This window comes from Syngnathus leptorhynchus, chromosome 6, assembly GCF_054491065.1.
Source record: "Syngnathus leptorhynchus isolate UIUO chromosome 6, UIUO_Slep, whole genome shotgun sequence".
Lineage (NCBI taxonomy): Eukaryota > Metazoa > Chordata > Actinopteri > Syngnathiformes > Syngnathidae > Syngnathus > Syngnathus leptorhynchus.
In genome coordinates this window covers 1003767-1025693 of record NC_141200.1, presented here as the reverse complement: position 1 = coordinate 1025693, position 21927 = coordinate 1003767, and the positions used below count along the sequence as shown (strand labels likewise).

The 21927-nt window shown below is 47.0% G+C and overlaps 4 protein-coding genes and 1 long non-coding RNA gene across 10 annotated transcripts; 4 read left to right on the top strand and 1 right to left on the bottom strand.

The window, feature by feature from the left end:
• The first annotated feature begins 93 nt into the window (after nt 1-93).
• On the top strand, nt 94-2407 carry isg20 (interferon stimulated exonuclease gene). 3 transcript variants are annotated; one of them, XM_085915414.1, is made up of 4 exons: nt 94-225; nt 815-1366; nt 1719-1919; nt 1996-2407. In XM_085915414.1, the coding sequence occupies exons 2-4, from the start codon at nt 839-841 to the stop codon at nt 2167-2169; spliced, it is 903 nt and encodes a 300-aa protein (XP_085771540.1). In that variant the 5' UTR covers nt 94-225; nt 815-838; the 3' UTR covers nt 2170-2407. The 3 variants fall into 3 exon arrangements, with proteins under 3 accessions (XP_085771540.1, XP_085771544.1, XP_085771543.1); XM_085915418.1 differs by having other exon boundaries at nt 104-164; XM_085915417.1 differs by having other exon boundaries at nt 218-302.
• An 843-nt stretch (nt 2408-3250) lies between these two features.
• On the top strand, nt 3251-6231 carry rlbp1b (retinaldehyde binding protein 1b). Its single transcript, XM_085914655.1, has 8 exons — nt 3251-3339; nt 4142-4185; nt 4428-4556; nt 4624-4828; nt 4908-5086; nt 5153-5311; nt 5397-5507; nt 5575-6231. Exons 2-8 carry the CDS (start codon nt 4174-4176, stop codon nt 5701-5703), a joined length of 924 nt encoding a protein of 307 aa, XP_085770781.1. The 5' UTR covers nt 3251-3339; nt 4142-4173; the 3' UTR covers nt 5704-6231.
• Nucleotides 6232-6621: 390 nt separating this feature from the next.
• LOC147055091 (uncharacterized) lies at nt 6622-10637 on the top strand. The gene is made up of 3 exons (XR_015066506.1): nt 6622-6744; nt 9895-10135; nt 10232-10637. It is a non-coding gene; the product is annotated as an uncharacterized LOC147055091 (long non-coding RNA).
• abhd2b (abhydrolase domain containing 2, acylglycerol lipase b) lies at nt 7054-11294 on the bottom strand. Its single transcript, XM_085915126.1, has 10 exons — nt 10970-11294; nt 9881-10115; nt 9196-9371; nt 8961-9128; nt 8713-8896; nt 8554-8646; nt 8373-8474; nt 8240-8309; nt 8089-8173; nt 7054-7640 (listed from the first exon to the last, which is right to left on the bottom strand). The coding sequence occupies exons 2-10, from the start codon at nt 10105-10107 to the stop codon at nt 7402-7404; spliced, it is 1344 nt and encodes a 447-aa protein (XP_085771252.1). The 5' UTR covers nt 10108-10115; nt 10970-11294; the 3' UTR covers nt 7054-7401.
• A 1621-nt stretch (nt 11295-12915) lies between these two features.
• Nucleotides 12916-21874, top strand: mfge8b (milk fat globule EGF and factor V/VIII domain containing b). Of its 4 annotated transcripts, none has more exons than XM_085914159.1 (11): nt 12916-13109; nt 16384-16506; nt 16868-16999; nt 17130-17162; nt 18693-18806; nt 18892-19073; nt 19141-19296; nt 19360-19504; nt 19852-20054; nt 20122-20277; nt 20602-21874. In XM_085914159.1, the coding sequence occupies exons 1-11, from the start codon at nt 13040-13042 to the stop codon at nt 20743-20745; spliced, it is 1458 nt and encodes a 485-aa protein (XP_085770285.1). In that variant the 5' UTR covers nt 12916-13039; the 3' UTR covers nt 20746-21874. The 4 variants fall into 4 exon arrangements, with proteins under 4 accessions (XP_085770285.1, XP_085770288.1, XP_085770287.1 ...); XM_085914160.1 differs by having other exon boundaries at nt 12917-13109; nt 19870-20054; XM_085914162.1 differs by lacking the exon at nt 17130-17162 and having other exon boundaries at nt 19870-20054.
• The last annotated feature ends 53 nt before the right edge of the window (nt 21875-21927 follow it).

Genomic DNA, 21927 nt, shown 5'->3' with positions numbered 1-21927 from the left:
AATTAGAGTCTTGGACACGTCAAAGATTAATAATAAAGTTGATTTGACTATAGTTGCATATTATGTAGCCGACGTCTCCACTCCAGACCAACAGAGGACGCGCAAAACATTAATTCTACTCACTTCCTGTTTAGCCACGACGAGGAAGAGGATTAGCCAATCAGGTGCGACCTTACACACACTTGCCGTGGCTAGAGCGCTTCTGTCCACGTGCCACAGCAGAAGGTACTTTTAACCAAATTAAGCTTGTTTTTATTATCATAATTCTTGCCGTGTCATCTTTCGTCATTGACCAACCACAAGTAAAGAGATAACTGCGATGTTAAAACCGTTTGTTTTCTAGAAAATGTGTACTATTATGTGTGTGGAGTGGCTCCTGCTCTCCGGCTAGCTTAAAAGTAAAAGCCAGCGGGCCGGACGTTTTCTTTTGAAATATAATCATGAGTGTGTAGCGCTAATTTAATACATATATGTATGCAAGTGTGAACGACACGGTTTAAAATGACGCTTAAAATAGAAAGCAAAATTCTCGGGTAGCTTGAGTTACAGGTATGGGTTGGACAGATTACGTGACGTCACGTGTATGACGTCACGAGTCAAAGGGTTGGATGGTTACTTGATAGTTTTAGTCAAGATTATGCTATGTTGCACCATATTTAAGTTCTCTCTAAGAGCCAGGATTTGATTTAGTAAGAGTAACTTGTGTAATTAAAAGAAATCGTACTTTTTTTTTAAATTTTTAATCAGTCAAAAGTACTTTTTTTGCATGGCATGACTTTCTAATGTGTTATTTCTCATCGCACGGCAATGACAGTGATGATACTTTAGTCCGTGGAGAATGGTGGGGACGCGTCAAAAGAATAAGGCCTCTTCTCGAGGCCTTTTGAGCAACTACCGATTGCTGTGCAAACAGGCCATGATGTTTCGGGCCCTCAAGTGTGCAAGCAAGCAACGCAGGCGGCAGGCAAAGAGGAAAAGGACTGACAGCCACAGTGATGAAATAGTCAGAGACTCCAAAAGCAGTAGAGGCAATCCAGACAAAGATTCGACCCTGAGGGACACCTGGGAGGTGGACAGCGGCTTCTCAGAGGGAAGCCCACCAACCAGCGGCAGGAGCTCGCCGTGCTTGACCTCCATCATGGACTCCGCCTCTGTAGTGGCGCTGGACTGCGAGATGGTGGGCACTGGGCCACACGGGCAATGTAGCGAGCTGGCCCGCTGCAGCATCTTGGATTACCACGGCAAGGTTCTCTATGACAAATACATCCGGCCGCGTCATCCCGTCACCGACTACAGGACACCGTGGAGCGGCATCCGGCCGCATCACTTGCAAAACGCCGCGCCCTACGCTCAAGCCAGACAGGAGGTGAGATCAGCGTAAAGTAGCTCCTGGTTGTTGAAGCATGTTGAGCACCTTCATTTGGCATACTTACGATTCAATTTCTGAATTGGCATGTTTGCGGAAATTCAGAAATTGTTTTTGTGCCCAAGACAATGCCAGAGCAGTATTGCTTTGGCGCCACCTGGTGGCCTCCAGGTGTCAAGGCAGTATTGATAGCCTTCTGTGGGCAAATAAAAAAAAAAAATGTGGGCGAACATACAATAATTCATAATGTCAAACGTTCACTTAAGGGTGTCCTCACTTTTGTTGTCCATGATTCAGATTAAATTGAGACTTCTTCAACACAAAGATGTGAATGAATGCTAATCCCTTGTAGATCTCAGACACGATCCAAGGCAAGGTGGTGGTGGGACACGCGATCTTCAATGACTTCCGCGTGCTGGACATCTGCTATCCACGTCACATGGTTCGTGATACGGGCTCCACGCACCTCCTGAGACGCTTAGCCGGCTTTCCCCGCTGCCGGCGCGTCTCCCTGAAGATCCTGGCCGGCGAGCTCCTCAACAGATGCATCCAGGTAGGTTAAGCACTCGGGGACGGTGCTTCTATTTGAACCTGAAATAAAGGAAGGAGTACTTGTTGTAACCCGCCAGGTGGGGAATAAAGGCCACTGCTCGGTGGAAGACGCCCTGGCAGCGCTGGACCTCTACAAACTGGTGGCCTCCCAGTGGGAGCGGGAGCTGCAGCAGCATTCGTCAGCGCATTACATGCAGGACCGCTACTGGCCCGTCGAAGACCACGACAATTCTGAGGCAATGGCTTCCTAATTTATTCTCCAGAGTTCCTCTTAAGCGTTCTCGATTCCGGGATGGCAAAAACGTTTGATTGGACAAAATCACCAGTCATGTATTTTGATCCTGACAGTAAGAACATGACAAATGTTGTGAAAAGCTCTCCCAACTGTTACCGTCATCACAAACAGGAAAGTCGGCGTTATCGACGTGTGCTGCTGTTGCTGCTCTTTGACGTTTCAATTAAAACTTGATAGTGATATTTCAAAATAAATGTTGTCTCCTACAATTTTTTTTTGGGGGGGGGGGGGTGAATGTCCCCTAAGTAACTACATGATTAGGTTCTTGCAAAATGAGGGGAATCTTTCATACATTTAAATAAATATCTTAAATGATACATATAAAATAAATACCTTTCAATGGAAATTTATGAACTAGAAAGTTACAAAATTGGGGGTGTAGACTTTTGCTGTCGCTCTGTGCGCTGCGATTGTTCAGGTATACCTCATAAAATGTGACCTCTGAGCATATATGAAGCACAGTGGCCGCTTTGTTGGGCCAATCCGCATAACTTTGTTCCTCAAATCGCTTTTTTTTTTTTCTTGAGCAGATTTAGCAGATTACGGCTCGCCATCCCTCAGGGGGGGGGCGAAACATGTGCAGTACCGTGAGCAAAAGAGTTGGACTCCTTCCGAAACAAAAACCACAAAATATTTATTCCTTTCAAAAACACATGTATAACATTCCTAAAAATATTGAATGTTTTCTTTCACAAATAGGACTTTCTTGATGACACAGTATCCGTGGCTGGTATCGGCACCCTCTGCAAGTACCGATAGCTTCGAATGGGTTTCTCATCCCAGTGGGTAAACCAAGTATTTACTTTGATGCAAATTCCGAGCCACTCTGAGTCTTCCCTTATGAAACGTTCAGCATCCCAGAACACGTTCCAGAAGCTCAGAGTCACAAAGGGCATTTGACACAAGTCTTGTCGGAATGCAATCAAATCCCAAACACCCCTCCCTCGACCACTCCAACATTACATCACGCTCCAGGCTGAATGGAAAGGGGGGAAAAAAAAAAACCCAAAACGTGTGGTGCTGTAATCTGCAGTGACGCCACTAATCCCCCACGCTACAAAAGTCGCAGCTCGTTGCCCCCGTCCTACACACGGACGCCGGACGCTTCACTTTCGCCTCCAGACAGGTAGGACTCCTCCTCATCTTGTGGGATTTGTATTTTTAAACTCATTTCTTCACTTGTTGAATATTCTAATTGTTTGCTCAGCCGTATTACTTGCCACGAATAATGCGTCGCTGTTCATCTATCTATGGCGGCGATGTGAGGTGACAAGCGGAACAATTTCATACCCGTCCACTAGATGGCAAAAGAGAGCATCCTTTTTGAATGTGATGCTTTTTTTTAAAATTCAGAATTGAGCATTTTGATTTGATGTTTTGAATTAAATGTAATACAAAAAATAAGGCAAATTAAATAGATCAAAGCTATATTTTATTCTATTTCAATGATATTTTCCGTGTTCTGTACCATTTTATTTGGTATTAAATACTTCCATGAACTGAGTCCATAAGTTTCTACTTTAAAATATCGTCAAAAAAAAAGCAAAAATGTCTTTTCTATTTTTTGCAATTGTATTATGTTTTTGTTGCTATTGCTATCGTTCCCCAGCCCGATTGTACAGAGCCCAAATCATGGTGCTTATATAAGAGTCGACTTTAAATCTGCCTGATAAATAATGCAAGAGCTAAATTTAGCTTCATACATCAAAATCGGCAGGACAACAGCAGCATTAAGCTGGATTCATTCCATTCAATTGTTCATGTTAAACAAACACGCATTTACTACATTATGAAGTCATTCATTTGAATAGAAAATGTTGAACCCGCCTCGATGACACATTGAAAAAACTTCAAACTTTTTTGTTAAATACTTCAAACATGAGGCACTTTACTTGATTGATTTTTGTTATGCGTGTTTTTTTTTTCAGACTGACGATCCAAAGTGTGACGCTCAGCAAACATGGCTGTTGTTGTGAGTATGCGCAAACCTGGCAGAGAGAAAAAAAAAAAAACAACTAAGCTCATTGTTAGGGTGCAGCCATTAATCGGCATCACGCCGCATTTGTGGGCCCTCGTGAGGCAGATTACCGCAATGCTGATTAATGCTTGCCTTCATGCGGATTAAGTTGATTTAAAAAAAAAAAAATCACATAAGCGCAGTGAAACAGTTTCTTCTATGAACTTGAAAAAAAATACTCCCCTTTCCATCTTCAGAGTGGAACTTACCGCATGGTGTCCGAGGAGGAGCAGGCTCTCCGGGCCAAGCTTGAGCGCCTCACCGTCAAGGACCACGGGCCGGTTTTTGGACCTTCACCCAGTCTGCCGGACCACACCCGGCAGAAGGTAAGGTATCGTTGAGGCCGACTTAAAAAAAAAAAGAAACGTCACGCATCCAACAACAACCACACAGGCTAAAGACGAGCTGAACGAGACGGACGACAAGCGCGTGTCTGCGGTCAAGGAGTTGCGGGGGATGATCAAGGAGAAGGCCGACGCCGGGGACGAGCTAGCCAAAGGCGTGCAGGACACTTTCGGGGAGAAACCCGACGGCCTGCTGGTCCGCTTCATCCGGGCCAGGAAATACGACGTTCCCAGATCTTTTGAGCTCATGAAGGGTAACGTCCGCATCTGCGCCGCTCCTTGAAGGCCACCGTTCTGCATCGTCATTTTCTTTTATCACTTGACCTCTCCAAGGTTACGTGCGCTTCAGGAAGGAGTACCCTGAGCTGTTTGAGAACCTGACGCCCGAGGCGGTACGCAGCACCATCGAGGCGGGCTACCCGGGAATCCTCCAAAGCCGAGACAAGTACGGCCGCGTGGTCCTGCTTTTCAACATCGAGAACTGGGACTACGAGGAGATCACCTTCGACGAGGTATGTCGTGACCCCTCCGAGCCTTCTTCTGACCATGGAGACACATTTCTTAATTTTTTTCTGCAGATCCTGCGGGCCTACTGCGTGATCCTGGAGAAGCTCCTGGAGAACGAGGAGACCCAGATCAACGGCTTCTGCATCATCGAGAACTTTAAAGGCTTCACCATGCAGCAGGCGTCGGGCATCAAGCCCACCGAGCTCAAGAAGATGGTGGACATGTTGCAGGTGGAATACATTTTTTACAGGAGCTATTTCTTCCAAATCCAAAAGAACTGGACACTTTTGATAATGTCCACACTTGTCCTTCCAGGACTCCTTTCCAGCTCGTTTCAAAGCCGTGCATTTCATCCATCAACCGTGGTACTTCACCACCACCTACAACGTGGTCAAACCCCTCATGAAGAGCAAGCTACTGGAGAGGGTAAGGTCCCAAACACCGCCCGCGCCCGGTGCGGTGCCGACCGTTTGCTTGCCTTCTCCTCTCTCAGGTGTTTGTGCACGGAGATGAGCTGGAAAACTACTACAAGGAGTTTGACGCCGACATCCTCCCCGCCGAGTTTGACGGGAAAGCGGCCAAATATGACGGCAAAGCCACGGCGGCCAAATTGTTTGACTAAAAGCCAGAGCCTCGTTTACATGCCAATGAATGCTGAGATGCTCGTGTCGCCTTTTGCCCACAAATCACCCACAAAACCAAAATGGCCGACTTTTCAATTTGAACCATTGAGTCCTTGAGTATTTTTTGTGCATTCAATCAACTCAATTTTTGTGTCGATTGGGACAAAATGGTGTCAGGTCAAATTTCTTAAATGCTGCAGAGGGCGCTATTGAGTCAATGTACCATTCATGATTTATATCTTGGAAGTCTGCGTTATACTACTCAACTGCAGGTAGGGAATTCTTGTAACCTGTTGGGACCCCGGTGAGCCGCCGAACAAATTATTTTAAAAACACACTCTGTCCTCCATCAGTCCTCGTCCTTTTGTGCCTAATGTTGTCCACTGTTTCTGACTCTGAAATGTTACCCATTGTGCTACCTGTTGTACCAACACTGTCAATTGATTGTACAGTAAAGTGTATATACACGTGAATTTGGAGGCTTTTTTTTTTTTATTTGCTTGGATTAAAAACAATGGACTAGTCAACCAGCTGTCAATGTTAGGGCATATACAGTATGGACAGATAATCAGCTGGGGAAAATAAACGTTTTAACATCACGTAGAGCTAAAAAAATAAATAAAATAGGGCCAATTGTCACCAAAATATATGTATAAGTCTCTATTCATGTCCACTTTAATCAAAAAGATCATCCCAATATTTGAGTTTTCCACTCCATAGCAAAAGCTTTACGTCACCTGATATCAGTATCAGAAATTCTGTTCTAATTATGTTTTATGAAATAGCCTAAGCGACGTTCAACTTTTTTTTATTTTAGACTGTTTCTTTTTTGAAAAATAGAATGTGCAAGGCAGCCGAAGCCAGGAACAACATACAAATTAAAAACTTGTCGATGTTATTGAGGTACTGCAGTGCCCCCTTGTGGCGTATCTGCGTTTTGTCACGTTCGTTCCGCGCGCGTTTTTTCGTCTTCCATTTGTGCCATTACAACGTTCCGGGTTACGTTTCTTCAGGCCTGTCCTCGTCTCGCCAGACTCAAGGTAAATTGTCTTCAAGTCCAAGCACATTCGTTTGAGTTCTATTAAAATGAAAGGTTGTGGATTATCTATTTATTTATCGTCCGTAGCTCTGAAATGTGATGTATACCAAGCTAGCTGTATAGCTAGCATGCTAGCTGATAGTTGGAGTTTTTGAACTTGAGCCCCACAAAGCTGAATTATTCACAAAAATGAGGTAAGTGTCATTATTATGGGTGACAAGACATTCAAGAAAGAGCTCATGACTTTTATGATTAAAATTAAGTGATTATGCATGTAAAGAAAGTGAGAGAATCAAGAAAAGCTCTCCCATTAGGTCAAATCGTTTCTTTAATAAATTCATGAACAATTGAAAAATGCAAAACAGTTGCGCCGAGAGTCTAAAGTGCATAGTCAAAATGTTGTCCTGCAATAAATACCGTTATCCCCGATCCAGTTTTAAGTTTGAATTCAAAAGCAGTGCAAAACCACTTGACGGGATTGTTGTAAAGTTTGAGAAAACGCCCGTTAAATCTCTGTCAACATCGTAGTCACACACTTCAACGTAAGGACATAATCGAAATACTCTCACGTCCTCTCATACAATTAGACATAGCAACAGTTCAGTGGAATCAACCTGAGGTTTTAGAATCCAAAGAAATATTTCAGACCTGGGTCCAACTATAATCCTACGGACTGAAATAATGTCGAACCTCTCTCTGTGTGCTCCGGACTTAAATGGTGCTGGGTGGCGGCGCTTTGGGGCAGCCCGCCTCTCTCCCAGTGGCAGATTGCGTCGGCAAACTCCACAATGACCTTGTCCATCCACGTGAGGGGTTGAGGGAACAGCACGGCCCCTTCGAAGAAGCCCAGGTGGCCGCCGTGTTGCGTCAGAGCGAAGATAACGTTGGGCATCTTCTCTGTCGGGATAGAAAAACAAATCAAAAAAAAATCTTAACTGCTCATTTCGCGTTACAATAAATGATTGAGATAACAACAAAATCATTTGGATCAGAATCTGTTGTTAAGCAGAACAAGTCAAAATAAAAAAGAGAAAGTCGGCTGCATATGTAATTGGGTCAGCCGCGTGCGTGCGTGCTTGCGTGCGAGCAGACTGACGTCACTCAAGTTTCTACGCGTTTTAGGTTTCACGACACACGAGAAGACATAGCGACTCCTCTGAATGGCAAAACCGCTTGAGGCCAGTTTGCCAAAAACAAGTAACGTAAATGCTTTATGATCTTCCCCCGTTTTCATTTTTTTTTTTTTCCGCATAGCGCTGTTGTTAATAAAAAAAAAAAATCAACACGATAGTGTGACAGTAACAATCTGGTAGCGCTGTGGCTGTATCCCAAATTCAACACCAACCTGAGAGTGTGCGCGGGATGGCGAGCAAGGAGCGATGCACCAGCGGGTCGTCGGACGAGTTCATCAGGAGAAGCGGCACGGTGACCTGCGCCGGGAGTCGCCGATGTGAGTCAAAGTTCTCGGCAATTGCGCCGCCGCCGCCGCCGCTTACCTTGTGCATGTAGCGCACGCAGCTTTCCTGCTTGTAGTACTCATCCAGGGAGTTGTACCCGTGGAACTTCCTACGACCGCACATCGTGAGTCACAAAAAAACAAAAAACGTGAAATTCTTAAACGGCTCGCACCTCATGATGCTGTCGTCGATCTGCGCCAGAGACGTGGCGGCGCACAGTCGGCTCAGGTCGCCGTCGTTGATGTTGCTGGAGGTCACGCCCAGCAAGCTTTCCCTGCCACACGCGCAAAAAAGACGTGAACGGGACGCGAGCGTAAAACGTAGGACGCGCTAGCTCGTCCCTCCCCCTCCACCTGTGCGACAAGATGAGCTTCTTCAGCCTTTCGGCCAGGACGAAGTTGTACAGCCGTCGGCATTGGTCCCACTGCAGCAACGTTTCCTGTGCTCTGATGACACACCCCAAAAATATTTGCAAGCTCAATCATCTCAAATTTGAGGCAATTTGACGTTACCTGAGGGCGCTGTAACCCTGACAGACGCTGACGCAGCACAGCACTCGCTCCTGATTGGCCGGGTTCTCTCCCAGGAACTTGCAGGCGATGTTGCCGCCCAGACTGAAGCCCACCACCACCAGCAGCGTGTCGGGCAGCGCTCGCTTCACGTAGCTCACCATGGCCGCAAACTCCCACGTGCAACCTGGAGGTGCATTGAGCTAGAGGACTTTGGCCCGGATCATTTCTCGGCAGTTGCCGACCCTTACCGTAGGTGAACATTCGCGGCGCCGTCAGCTCCATGTCGGGCAAGGCCCCCAAGTGGTTGAGGACGGCGCAGCGGTAGCCCCGCCGCTGGGAGTGATCCACAAAGGTGCGAATGTAGTTCTGCTCGCTGTGGTTGCCGAAGCCCGGGCAGATGACCATGGTGATGTCATCTGAGCATGATTAGGATTATTCCTTGTCATTTTCAAAAAAGACTCCTCGTCGTGTCACCAATCTGACCTCCCGTGCAGTGTCGGACCAGCGCCTCGAAGAGGTCGAAACTGGCCGTGGCCCCGTCGTGCATGGGGAGGAGGTTGCGGACCCCGAGGGGCGTCGGGGTGCTCACGCGGCCCACCTTGCCGTAGAGCGCCGTCTGGATGTGGCCGCTCTTCCCCCACAGCAGGGGCGGAATGTATCTGCGGCCGAGGAGCGGCGTCGGATTACAGAACGCCTCGGAAAGGGCCGACCTGATGCTGACTCAGCACTTTGGGGCCCTCACGTTCGCAAATAGAACAAAGTGTGACTTTACGCCGTACGACGTTGCTCAACCGTTGGAAAAGTAACAGAATCTGTCCGGGCTAGGCTATGTGGTCGGAGAGGCGCGTGCGGGCTAAGGAATTTGTGCCGCCAAACCAGTTTAGCGCCGTTTGTTTACTGCTTCGGATTAGGCGAAAACCACGAAAGTGATTTGCGTTCAATTTTGTGGACGGCTGATGCGTGAAGGAATTCCGCTGCCACTTCCGATCAAATTTGTGCCTTCCTTTTAGCAATGTCTTAGCGAGATGATTCAAAAACAACTTTGAATCGTACACACCAGCATGATTTTTTTTTTTTCTTCCCCCACCATGACATCAGAAAAAAATAAAAGGTCACTGTCCTCGGGAAGCAACCTCGCGTATAAAAACTGAAAATGTTTTCCACTCACTCTTTGGTCAACAGGGGGCAGCACTTGAGCAAGTAGCGGGTGAGCGGCGTGTCCTGGTGGCTGACCTCCGGCGGCGACGGCGGACTCTTGAGGTTGAGGCAGCGCATGAGGACGTAGAGGACAGTGGCCACCGCCGCCATCTTCACGCCGTCAAACATGGCCGGCAACTCCGAGCCCAGGGCCAGGACGCCTCCGCCGTCTCCACCGCCGTCCGCCAGTGTGACCATCGTAGTCGCTGGGGACGACACGCCAGAGGTGGGAAATTTGGGCTTCTTTACCATTTTTAGCGCCATTAAAACAGAACGAAAGCACTTTTGAGTTGTAGTAACAGTGTTGACCACTACATGGCAGACATCGCGTTAGAACCCAAGACTCCACCAGACGAAGAAGAGAGCCAGGACCCAAAATGGAGGACGCCGATTCGACAAACGTTAACCTATTTTCCCACCTTGCCGAGCACCTCGATATTCTTCCCGTTGTAGTAAAACAAAACAAATGGAATGGCCTATTTTCCGTTGCTCCAACAAATAACTTCTCTTGTGTAGCAGTGGAGCCGAGGGATTTTTTTTTTCCCCCCTTCTATTAAATCAGCCGCCCACATGACTTTTGAGTTGATCCTGTTAAAGTCTCCAGACTGTGCACAATGAGAGCCTGGTGGTAGAAATGTCAAACATTTCAATAAGGTTGTTTTGGGTTGGGCTGATCAGAAATTTAAAAAAGAGACATTTTTACAAGTCATTTAAGTCTTTAGAGCTAGGGATACATTAAAAAAAAAAAATTTGCATCTTGATTTGGCCTCACTTATTTACATTTACACACTATGCGTTGTCCAATTCAGAATACGGACAATTGAAGTAGAGAGTGACAGTTGGACTTATTGCCATCATTTCTTTTTTGCGAGAAAACAACTTAGAAGTCAAGCAAAAGAACTTTCGGGAAACTGATTGTCGTGGTCCGTTGAACAACTCATGATCAGTGACATCATAAATGGGAAGTCAAGCCCAAAAAAAACAAAAAACACGAGCTTCGGCTGAAATTGCGATGTTTGAAAAGAACAAACGAGAGTAGAACGGCATCCATCGTACGTACCTGTTGCTGGATCCCCAGCAGACTTGTTGCTTGCCTAGCGGCCGGGCCACTTGGATTACATTAGAAGTGGCTTCGGTCTGGTTTCGTCTTCTTCTTCTTTTTCTTTATCCCGTCACTCGGACCAACGTCACGCACACGTAACACAACACTTGCCTTGAGTGAAGAAAGAGCATTTCAAAGGACGTTGACGACTTCGGAGTGGCTTTCAGAAGCTCGGATTCAGTTCGGTTCAGTTCCTCCCTCACTCGCCGCTTGTGTTTACAGCCCAGCCCGAGCGAGGGACCAGCTCCGGATGCGTTCAAGCCCACGCAAAAGGCGGGGGGGAGATCCGAGCCCGGGCTTTACCCCGCCCATGGTCCCAGCAAAACGGCCAAATATCTCGAACGATGACGCGTTCACCCCACCCAGGATGAATCAAGCTTATTCTTTTTCATTCATACAATCATGTTATTATCGACGCAAAAAAAAGTTGGACTCGCTTTCACAACTTTCCAAACTTTCGCGTTGCGCTTGAATGCAACACAGAAAGTCATCAATATGTCATTGATGATCTTTTTCCATTTGTTACAAAGACTAAATAAGTTTTCCGGAAACAAATTGAGCATGTATGAAATCAAGACGTGATGGTCTTTGCGTCGTGTCTTGAAATTGTTGTAAACCATGTCACCACTTGAGGGAGCCAGACTCCTGCTCTATAGCTGTATTATGATGACGTTAATATTTTCCCATAGATTCCGATTTAAATGTTGAATTGCTATTTTTTTATTGTGATTCCACCCTAGCAAATTCTTTTATTTTTAATAACATTTTATTCTTAATTGATAAACGCTCCTATAACTCTTCATTAGGTACACACGCCAAATGTCATCTCATTCAAATAATGCCTGTCATTTTTAACTCATACAATAATTTAAGAGAATTGTTCACTATTACTAGTCACTATTTCTTTTTTGATGATTTGTGTTAACAGTGACACAATTGTTGTTGTTTTTTTTTTTCATTTTTAGCCACTTCCAGTGTCCAGTCTTGTCGAGGTGTTCTAATTCCAGACAACCTGTGAGGAAAAATGCAAGAAAGCAGAATATGAAGCAGCAGCATCGTCTTTTTCTTCTTGCGCGGTTGGACCGGCCGGGATGGATGGATAGATGGATGGATGGATGGATGGATGGATGGATGGATGGATGGATGGATGGATGGATGGATGGATGGATGGATGGATGGATGGATGCTTCAAAGTGCGCTCTTGGGCTTGTTACTAGGCTACAAAATCATGCGTGCAAATAACGTCCACACTCCCGCTGGTGTTGGAAAACATACTGTGTGTGTGTCCTCAGGTGAACCACAGAAGAGGGAGGTGCAAAACCACAAAGAATCGCAAAATCCTGCTATGCTGAAACATTTGCTGCTCTTGTGTCTACGAGAAATGATCAAGTTCTTCATGGCCATGTGCTTAAGGTCATTGTCGCCCACCAGGTCACATAGTTGCATGTAAACATGATCAGACCACTCATCGATCCTTTTTTTTTAAACAATGACACGGATGCAGCGAACCAAGAATGAAGCCTAGTTGAGAGCGTCGCGTCCCAAGTTCTAATGCATGTCATTCTGCATTTCCTTTTGGCTCACTCACAACGCAGTCAATTTAGAAAGCTCTGCCCATGGAGATGTGGTTGTCAGCGTTTGTGTTTGAATTCTTCAAACATTTTACGGCGGCTAAATGAATTACATACCATTGATTTTAGATTACAGCTTCACGAATCAATGACCATCTCTGTAAAAAAATAAAATAATCTACACGTGACACTAACAGTAGAGCGCGTCAAGTCATGTTTCCCGTCAACAGTGAAGAGCCGTTGTTGGGGGTGTGGCTAACATGTAAAGGCTGCCTCCTGATTGGCGGAGCGCCGACACGCACGTGCCCCTCTCTATATAAGGCGGTGTTTTCACAAGCGCGAGCTTTTAGGTGCCACAACAAGAAGTCGGTTGTCTTTTTTCCCCCCCTACTCCATTGTTCACGTCAAACAAACAAATTACCACCTGACCGGAGCTGAGGCTGAATTTCCAGCAGAAATGAAGGAGCGGGCGCTTTGCTTCGTCTTGCTGCAACTTTTCACCGCTCGACTCTTGCCCGGGGTGAACGGTAAGTCCACCCCCCCCCGCCCCCCTCCTCCTTTTTTTTTGGTTTTATTGCAGACAGTCGAAACCCCCAACGACTACTTAAGATACTTTTGTTTCCTGCTCGCCCTTTTGTCTTACTTAAAGGATGCTGAGACGGAGGCGGTCGCGACACTTTCATGCCACTTTTGGCCCAATTCAACTCTGAAATAGGCTCAATTGAGCGTCTAGTGGGAATGCGAGATTTGCGTTTTCCAAATCCCGTTTGTGTATGGCTTGTCAGAATGGCAATGGTCGCACATAGTTGAGTCCCATGATTATCCATTGTACTTGTCCAGCGTGAACGTCATGCCACTGGCGTTTGCCTTTTGTTTGCTTTTCAATGCATCAAACACATGTTGGCCGATAGAATAGAAACAGCTCGGTTCTTTTTCTTTTTTGTTTCCCCTCCTCTCTTTCTCTTTCTCTCTCTCACACACACAGCAACTGGAAAACGGATGCAACTTTTGCACTCATTGGAATTGCTATTTGTTGGAACATTTGGTGGACTCCGGATTTGTTGACATTAAATGCAGATTGTTTGTGTTCACTCAAATCTCGTGAGACTTGAGCTCAGTGAGCTTTTGTCCATTTTGTGTATTTTCTAACCCGATGTGATCTTAACATTTCATATCTCTTGTTGTGGTGGTTGAAATGTTGAATTGCTGAGCATGTGTCGAAGTAAAGCCCGAAATGAATGGACTGCAAGTTATTTCCTGTGGGGAAACGGAACCGAGACGCTTTGCGGCGACCTTTGAGAAGGCCAATCCAAACATGTTTGTCCCTCACGGCGCATGGCGACCAGGCACGAAGGTGCGGCCCTCCCCGTTGGCTGACCTCGCCGCTGAGTCACTTCTAGCCAACGCAGACATGTCAATGAAGCTCCCCACATTTTCTGGAGCGTGTCCAACGGCGTTATTATGGCCTCTGCCGGCTGCCAGTGTGAGTCACAAGCGCCGCGAGCTGAACTTTAACAAGTGATGAGGTGAGCGATGTTCTTGCCAGGTCCTTGGACAGGCAATTGAGGTAACCCAGACTAAATATAGTCGTTGTTGCGTGCCAGGTCCATCTTCTGATCCGAAATTGATTTTCGAGGTATCGCTGCGGATTGACTCTTTTCATCGAGATCTGCCCACCAGCACACTGAAATTCAAAATAGCTTCCTTCGTTAATCTTTCATTGGAATATGGAGAATGATCTCATTTGAGGCTCTGGTAACCCATTTTCCAATCCGCCATGTTGAATATTTTACACTCTGCTATCTCAGCGAATAGCAAGAATGATGCTTGGTTATGTTCCGTGAGCTTGATTTGTTGACGATGCTCATGTGTATTTTTAGCAACTAACCCCCCCCCTCCCCGTTTTTTTTTTTTTTTTTTTGTGTGTATAGCGCTGCAGCAGATGGCTGCGCAGCTCTGGAGCAGCATTTGGAGATTACGCAAAGCTCACCTGCATCTGCTAATAGACGGGATGGGGTTACTTGAGGCTCGCCGTGGTTTCCGCCACGGCTGTCCAATTTCAAATCTGGGGGCTGCCCTGTGTTCTTTCCATTTAGGCAGGATAGTTGGACCAACATGGCACATTTTCTTTTGCCCAATCACTTAACATAAATTGAGTAAACCTCTGCAGATTTTCCATATTTAAAAAAAATTGAATTACTTATTATTTATTTATTTAAATGTATTATTTAATTCTATTTAATGTTTTAATGTTGTTTGTTTTGTTTACAACATCTCGTCACCGTGCTAAATTAACGCCCCATGACCGACTGCTGCAATTCAAGATGAAGTTTTGCGAAATCACATTAGCGTGTCAGAGCGAGGCGTAGACGGTGACTCACTGGGATTGCGGCCCGCTGCCCTGTGGGAATGAATTCTTGTGCCAAGCTCAAGCGCTCACGACTTCCCAATCTGTCACTGTGATTCCAGTCTCGGAGAGCTCCTTCCAACCGCAATATAATGACTGTAACGCTGATGACATTTCAAGATTTGGACTTTTTTTGTCCAGCAGGGCGGCGAACAAGAAAATAAGATCAAATGATTTGAAACGGGAAGTCATTTTTGCAGATGACGTGTTCTCGTAGGTGTAGCCGCAAGCAAAGATTTATTTACAAGTCATTACAGCATAATCGGCTGAATCATTCTCTTAAAAACAACATCAAAACAGAAGATGACGCAATTCAGCATTAGTGGGCGGGGCTTAGATATTTTTTATTGTTATTGCGCCTGTAAGTGAACACTTTTGAAGCTAGCAATAAAGCTAACGCAAAACCTCCGAAGGTCAAAGAAGAGGCGGCAAACCGCGAGGCCGACACAATCCTTCGCTTTGTGTTGTGTTCAAGGACAAGATGGGAGGAGAAATACTTTTGCTATCTGCTCCATCTTGTTTACTTTGACACGCTTATCCCAGTGCTGGCTGCCGTCCGTCATAACTGGGAGGCTTCTGTGGTTTGACCTCCATCTCATGGCCGCTGATGTGTTACTAATCTCTTTTTATTAGACTATTTTGCACATCCATTTCCTGAAGAAGGAAAGGGAGGGAGGAAGGGAGGGAGGGAGGTTTGTTCTGCGCTCATGATAAATGGACAGCAAGATATGAAAAGCGCTTAAAAGTTAGAAGCACACTTTTGATTCCGCGACGTCGCCTCGTCTGGCTTGTCGGCCGCCTAAACGGATTACAATTAAATCTGCCCACTCCATTTGACGCCTAAGATTAAAATAGTGGGCGGCCTTTAGCACTTCTAATTACGGTCATTAGATTAGTTTGCGAGGAGCCGAGCCCTCAGACAAAAGTGACGAGCTTCCACAATGACACCTCTCGCAGACTTTATTTGGGCTTTCTAAAAATAAGTGCAGGTCTGAAGCGGCAAAAGTTGTGAGCAAACATTTCCAGCATGTTTTGCTGGCACTAAACCGACAATTTTACACTTGAGGTCACTAACTTGGCCTTTCTGCTCTTCCTCTATATGGAGTGCAATGCTGAAATGAAAAAGAAAATCCTTAGTTCTGCTTGTTGTCGTCATTGTTGAGTTTCCACCGCTCGCGTGTTGCTCGTTGTGGAGAGCTGCCCGATTTCTCAGCTGTCCCGGCCGGCCATTGCAGCCGAATATTATTTTATGATTTTATTATACATGATACAGCACTCAAGCAAATCTTCTTCCTCTCTTGTTTTCGTTCTCAAACTGGCCTCAACATATTGCGCCCTCTTGCGGCAGTAGGAAGGCGGCTGGAATTGATCCCCCCCCTTCCCTCTGTTTCCAGGCGAGCTCTGTAAGGTGAACGTTTGCTCTAATGGCGGCACTTGCGTGACAAAAGAAGGCGCTCCGTTCATTTGCATCTGCCCCGACGGCTTCACTGGAGAAACGTGCAACCAGATCGAGACAGGTGAGCTGCAAAAAAAAACCACACAAACACACCAAATTTGTATAAAGCATTGCTTGCCAACAATTTTTGATGCAAATATTTAGTTCATTCAAAATTCTTACAAAAGTCATCTTTTAATCATTTCAAATAATTCTGTGAAGCGTATTTAACTTTTTTTTATGTGGTTGTATTATTGTGCATATTTAAGCTTGAATTTAAAAAAGGTACCCTTCCAATTTTGGAATTTCCCAAATTCTCCTTTGGCAAGTCATTCGGAACTTTCTGGAAAATTCCCACTCCTTTGCAACCCTGATGAAAGTTATTGTCAAGTTATTTGTAGAGATGGCAGCCATTGTCAAACTCTTGCGTTGTCTCGCGCCAGGTCCTTGCAAGCCCAACCCGTGCAAGAACGAAGGCATCTGCGCGGCGACGGGCCATTCCCGCCGCGGCGACGTCTTCAGCGAGTACGTGTGCAAGTGCCAGCCGGGATTTGACGGCGTCCACTGTCAAAACAGTGAGTTAGCGCACCTCGCTAATTGCTCGCGTCGGGGCCGGCTCAATCCTGCTTTGGGGTCGCCGAGGAACACAAATGGCACTCGCACTGCGATTGATCATCTTTGCCTTCTCATTTTTTTTTTTTTTAGGTTTCATTGCGGCAGATTTAAGCTCAAGAACAGGTAACAGTAGCAAGAAACCTGATGAGGACATTTTTGTGTGGATGTGTGTTTGTTGCCTTTCCTTTCCTCACCAGTCACCAACTCACACCTGCATGTTGCATTTCCAGTAGATAGATCCATAGAATACCGATGAGATGCCATTTCACCTCAGAATTGGTGACGGTTGGAGAGGGGGAGGGGCATCTGAAAAGAAAGAGCGGGAAAAGAGCGACCACTCCACAAAAAGCCAAAGAGTGCCATTATTAACACGCCGATGAGCTCCAGCCAACGGGAAGTAGCCACGGACGCTTAAGCGCTCACCACGTCAGCGGCTCGACTGTTGCCGGGCGGAAGAAAATTGAACGTGGAGGCGGAACGGCCAATTAAGTGTGCCCTCGCCGCAATGTCACACTCGCTGATGTGGCTGCCAAACGGGCGAAAAGCCTTGATGGCAATCAGTGTTGGACCCGAGAAGCTTCAAAAGCTTCCGTTTCTCGAACGGCCTCCTCTGTGGCATCCGTCATGTTTGCGAGACTCCTGGCGTGGTTCTTCAAAAGCCGCAACTATACAGGCTTGATGAACGGTGCAGATCGTTCACATCTGGAAACCTTCAAAATGTCTTTCAATAAGCATTCTTTGGTTTTTTTCTTTTCTTTTCCTTCCCACCACCCCCTGCGGGTTGCTTTACCATAGCAACAGTGGGCATTTTGATTAGAGATGTATTCTGTTGTTTAGGAGAGGAAGAACCAGGCGTGGGTGCTTCCATATGGTCCTCATCAGCAGCCGTCACTTTGCAGTACGGAAAAACAAATAACCGGACTGAGAAATAAGGGCGTCAAATCACACTTTTGTTTCATGCTCGGAAGAATATTGACGATGTGACCGACTTGAGCGTGGAATGCACGTGACCGGACCCAGAAAAAAAAAAAAAAAGCTGAGCTGTGACTTTTGCCAGCTGAGCTATTGGGCACTGTAATGTCAATTTCAGTCGACAGCAGGAGGCGCTACTGTATGGGACAAAATGGCAGCCCGGAACATACGGAATTTGTTATGACGTCACTTTGATTGTTCGTCTACTGTCTCTGTGAATGCACAGAATGTGCCGGGTTTTTTTTCCCCCTCTTTCTTTGGACGGGGGAACGCCACGTGGTTAGCAGGATACCGACACAGCTGTTCGTTCGTGTGGGACAAATGTAAAAAAAAAAAAAACTTGGTCATCCCAACTTTGAGGTTGTCCACATGCATGTTGAAAAGCCCCTTTTTAGTCACACTGGAACTTCTGACTGCTGCGAGCTGGCACGCTCTGGTGAACGCGCACTCATTTAAGTGCATTGGCGCCACCCAGTGGCGTCAAGAGGAGGTGCAGGCGTGCGCTCTGCAGCCACGACTTGTGTGACTTTTGAATCTTCTGTCTTGTTAATCCAAAAATCACCCACTCCTTCCTTCCTTCCTTTGTAGCACAGCTGCAGTCACGTCAGCATGACCTCTACTAACCTCCAACAATTGATGGTTGACATCTTGACGCCGACGTGCTTTGCCTTCCCTCCGCAGATGTGAACGACTGCGCCGGGCAGCCGTGCCAGAACGGAGGCAGCTGCCGGGACCTGGACGGCGATTTCAAATGCCGCTGCCCGTCCCCATACGTTGGCAAACACTGCCAACTGCGTAAGTCCCACGCTCCGCAAAGTCGCCTTGAAGTAGTCATCACGTGAAATCGCTGAGGTTTGGCTCCTCCCACTTTGTGCCGCAGGTTGCATTTCTCTGCTGGGCTTGGAAGGCGGCGGCGTGGGCGAGTCGCAGATCTCCGCCTCGTCCGTCCGCTACACCTTCCTGGGCCTGCAGCGTTGGGGCCCCGAGCTGGCGCGCCTCAATAACAAAGGCCTGGTGAACGCCTGGAGCCCCGCCGCCCACGACAAGAACCCGTGGTTGGAGGTCAGACGCCCGAATCGATCTAAACCGTCTGCGAGCGAGCTCCAAAGCGGATCCTGCGTCATTTCAGGTGAACCTTCAGAGGAAGATGCGCGTCACCGGCTTGGTGACGCAGGGCGCCAGTCGCGTGGGAAGCGCCGAGTACATCAAGGCCTTCAAAGTGGCCACCAGCCTGGACGGCAAGACCTACACCCTGTACAGATCCGAGGACCAGACCAAGGACCAAGTAAGGGGGACGGAGCCAGAGCCGCGGTCGCGAGCGGGTGCTGACATTTGTCGTTTCGCGTAGATATTTTCTGCAAACGTCGACAACGACGGCACCAAGACCAACGTGTTTGACCCGCCCGTCATCGCTCAGTACATCCGCATCATCCCGGTGGTGTGTCGCAAGGCCTGCACGCTGCGCTTGGAGCTGGTGGGCTGCGAGCTCAACGGTAAACACACACACACACACACTGGAGATGACATCACTATGCCATCAGTCCCACGCCTGTCCACTTCACTCATCTAAACCCGGCGATCAGAACTTGCTGATGGCTTTCAGATTTCTCTCTGAAGACCTTCTGCTTGCTCTTTAGCATGAGAAATGTGCCTTGGCATGTGCATCCACCATTGGGCTGATTTTCACGCTGGAGGCCTCCCATCTGCTCTTTTCAATCTCGACTTCATCATCATCTGTTTTAACTGCTGTTTAACATCGCCCGCCGGCCTCCATCACGCTGTTTTTTTTTCTTTTCTTCCTCTTTCTCTCTATGGCTCCACTCCTCATCCTCAATTTCAGTGTACTCCAACGCTTCAGGTTGCTCAGAGCCCATGGGCATGAAGTCCCGACTGGTGGCGGACCAGCAGATCACGGCGTCCAGCGCTTTTCGCACGTGGGGCATCGAACCTTTCACCTGGCACCCGCACTATGCCCGACTGGACAAACAGGGCAAGACCAACGCCTGGACCGCCGCCACCAACAGCAAATCCGAGTGGCTGCAGGTAGGACCAGAAGCGAAATTGCTCTGGGACCTTTTCAAAAGCACATTTTTTTGTGTGTTCTGTTCAGGTGGACCTGCAATCTCCCAAAAAGCTGACCGGAATCATCACGCAGGGAGCCAAAGACTTCGGCACGGTCCAGTTCGTCTCGGCCTTCAAAGTGGCTCACAGCGACGACGGCCAGTTCTGGAGCATTGTGCAGGACGAGACCACCAACAGTGACAAGGTCAGTCCAAAGTCTTAAAGTTTGCTACGATACGGTTTTTTTTTCCTACTTCCCTGGTCTATAAAGAAAATGACAAAATCAAATCTTGGGTGGTAGTGTAATGTTCTTCCACTAGGTGGCAGCATACATTTGATCTCATTGCCATTCAACAGATAAGCAAGCCATGGCGTTTTGATGAAGTACATCTGTGGCATTACGAGGAATGCTGCACAAATTTCATTTGTTAATATTGAACTTTTTGGCTTTGTTTGGTGGTGTAAGATGAGAAGGAAAATTGCTTTTACCATTCTGGACACTGATCTCGATTCCAATCGATTTGTTCAGATCTTTGCCGGCAACAGCGACAACAACGTGCACAAAAAGAACCTGTTTCAGCCGCCCATCTTTGCCCGCTTTGTCCGCATCTTGCCGTGGGAGTGGCACGAGAGCATCACCCTGCGCATGGAGCTCCTGGGCTGCGACGAGTAGCCCTGACCCCCCTGACCCTCGGCTCGGCCCCGCCCTCTTTTCTCTACCTCCACCGACAACCAGGTTTTCTCGGTTCTCCCTCTCGTTCCCCTTTCCCGTGCCTGCGCTGGCTCGATCTTACCTCTAGAGGGCAGCAAACTGCCATCGGTTTGAGAGAGAGGGAAAGACTGGCGTTCTCATCGCTCTGAATTTGAACCACTTCAGCCTCTGCCGGGGGTCCCGCCGCAGAAGCTCTCAAGACCCCTTGCAAGCTGGCCATGTGTATATATAAAGCCTCCACTCTTCTTCTTACCGGCGACTCTTTTGTTGAAGCACATGACATTTTTTCTTTGGACTTTTCCGATTATTGCTGCGGTTTATCAAGCTGCAGACATAATAAATCTCAAAGGCAGCCAAGTCCGTGACCAAACGGAGCCGAATAAACAAAAGAAGTGCTCTGCGGCCCAGTGCTGGAGCCAAAAAGCTCCATTTGGTGGCTCATCTACGTTATCACCTCCACATGCTGCCATTGAAATGAACCATGTTGCTGTTCTCGCATTTTATTTTTTTTGATAAACACCCACCCAACTATTGGCGTCTGTGCTAGCAGTGGGTTGTTTTTTTTTTTTTTCTTTAGCAAACCTGCATCAATTGCTACTGACACATTTCATCTACTAATTGGTTGTCGTTTTCACCGCGTTGGCTTTGATGGCACTTTTGATATTTGTGTGTGCATAAAGAAAGAAATGCAGAATACTGCAGATATAAACAAAGAAAGAGGACCCCCCCACACACACACACACACACACCACCATGTGACACATGTCATCTTTTCCGCCCTATAAATTATGAATTCTGGGCTCGTGCAATATTATAGTATTGTGCCGCGCCGGTTCCGATAACGATGCGTATTCATGCGGCGGCGTGAAAAATGCATGAGGGGGAAGGTCGCCCGACACTGAATAATGATGCTTCAATTTGACCACACGCTTGTGTAAATATCGTCTTTTCCCTGTTTTTGCTTTTCTACACTTGATTGAAATGTCGTTGTTGTTGTTTTGTTTTTTTATGTGCATTGGAGTCCATTTTGTGAGACGCAAGGCCCCTTGTTGTACGGTTAAAAGCAGAATAAATGTCCAATTGTACTCCACCCAGTTGGCTGCCAAAGCACTTTTGATTCCAACGTTTGAACTGATTGCAGCT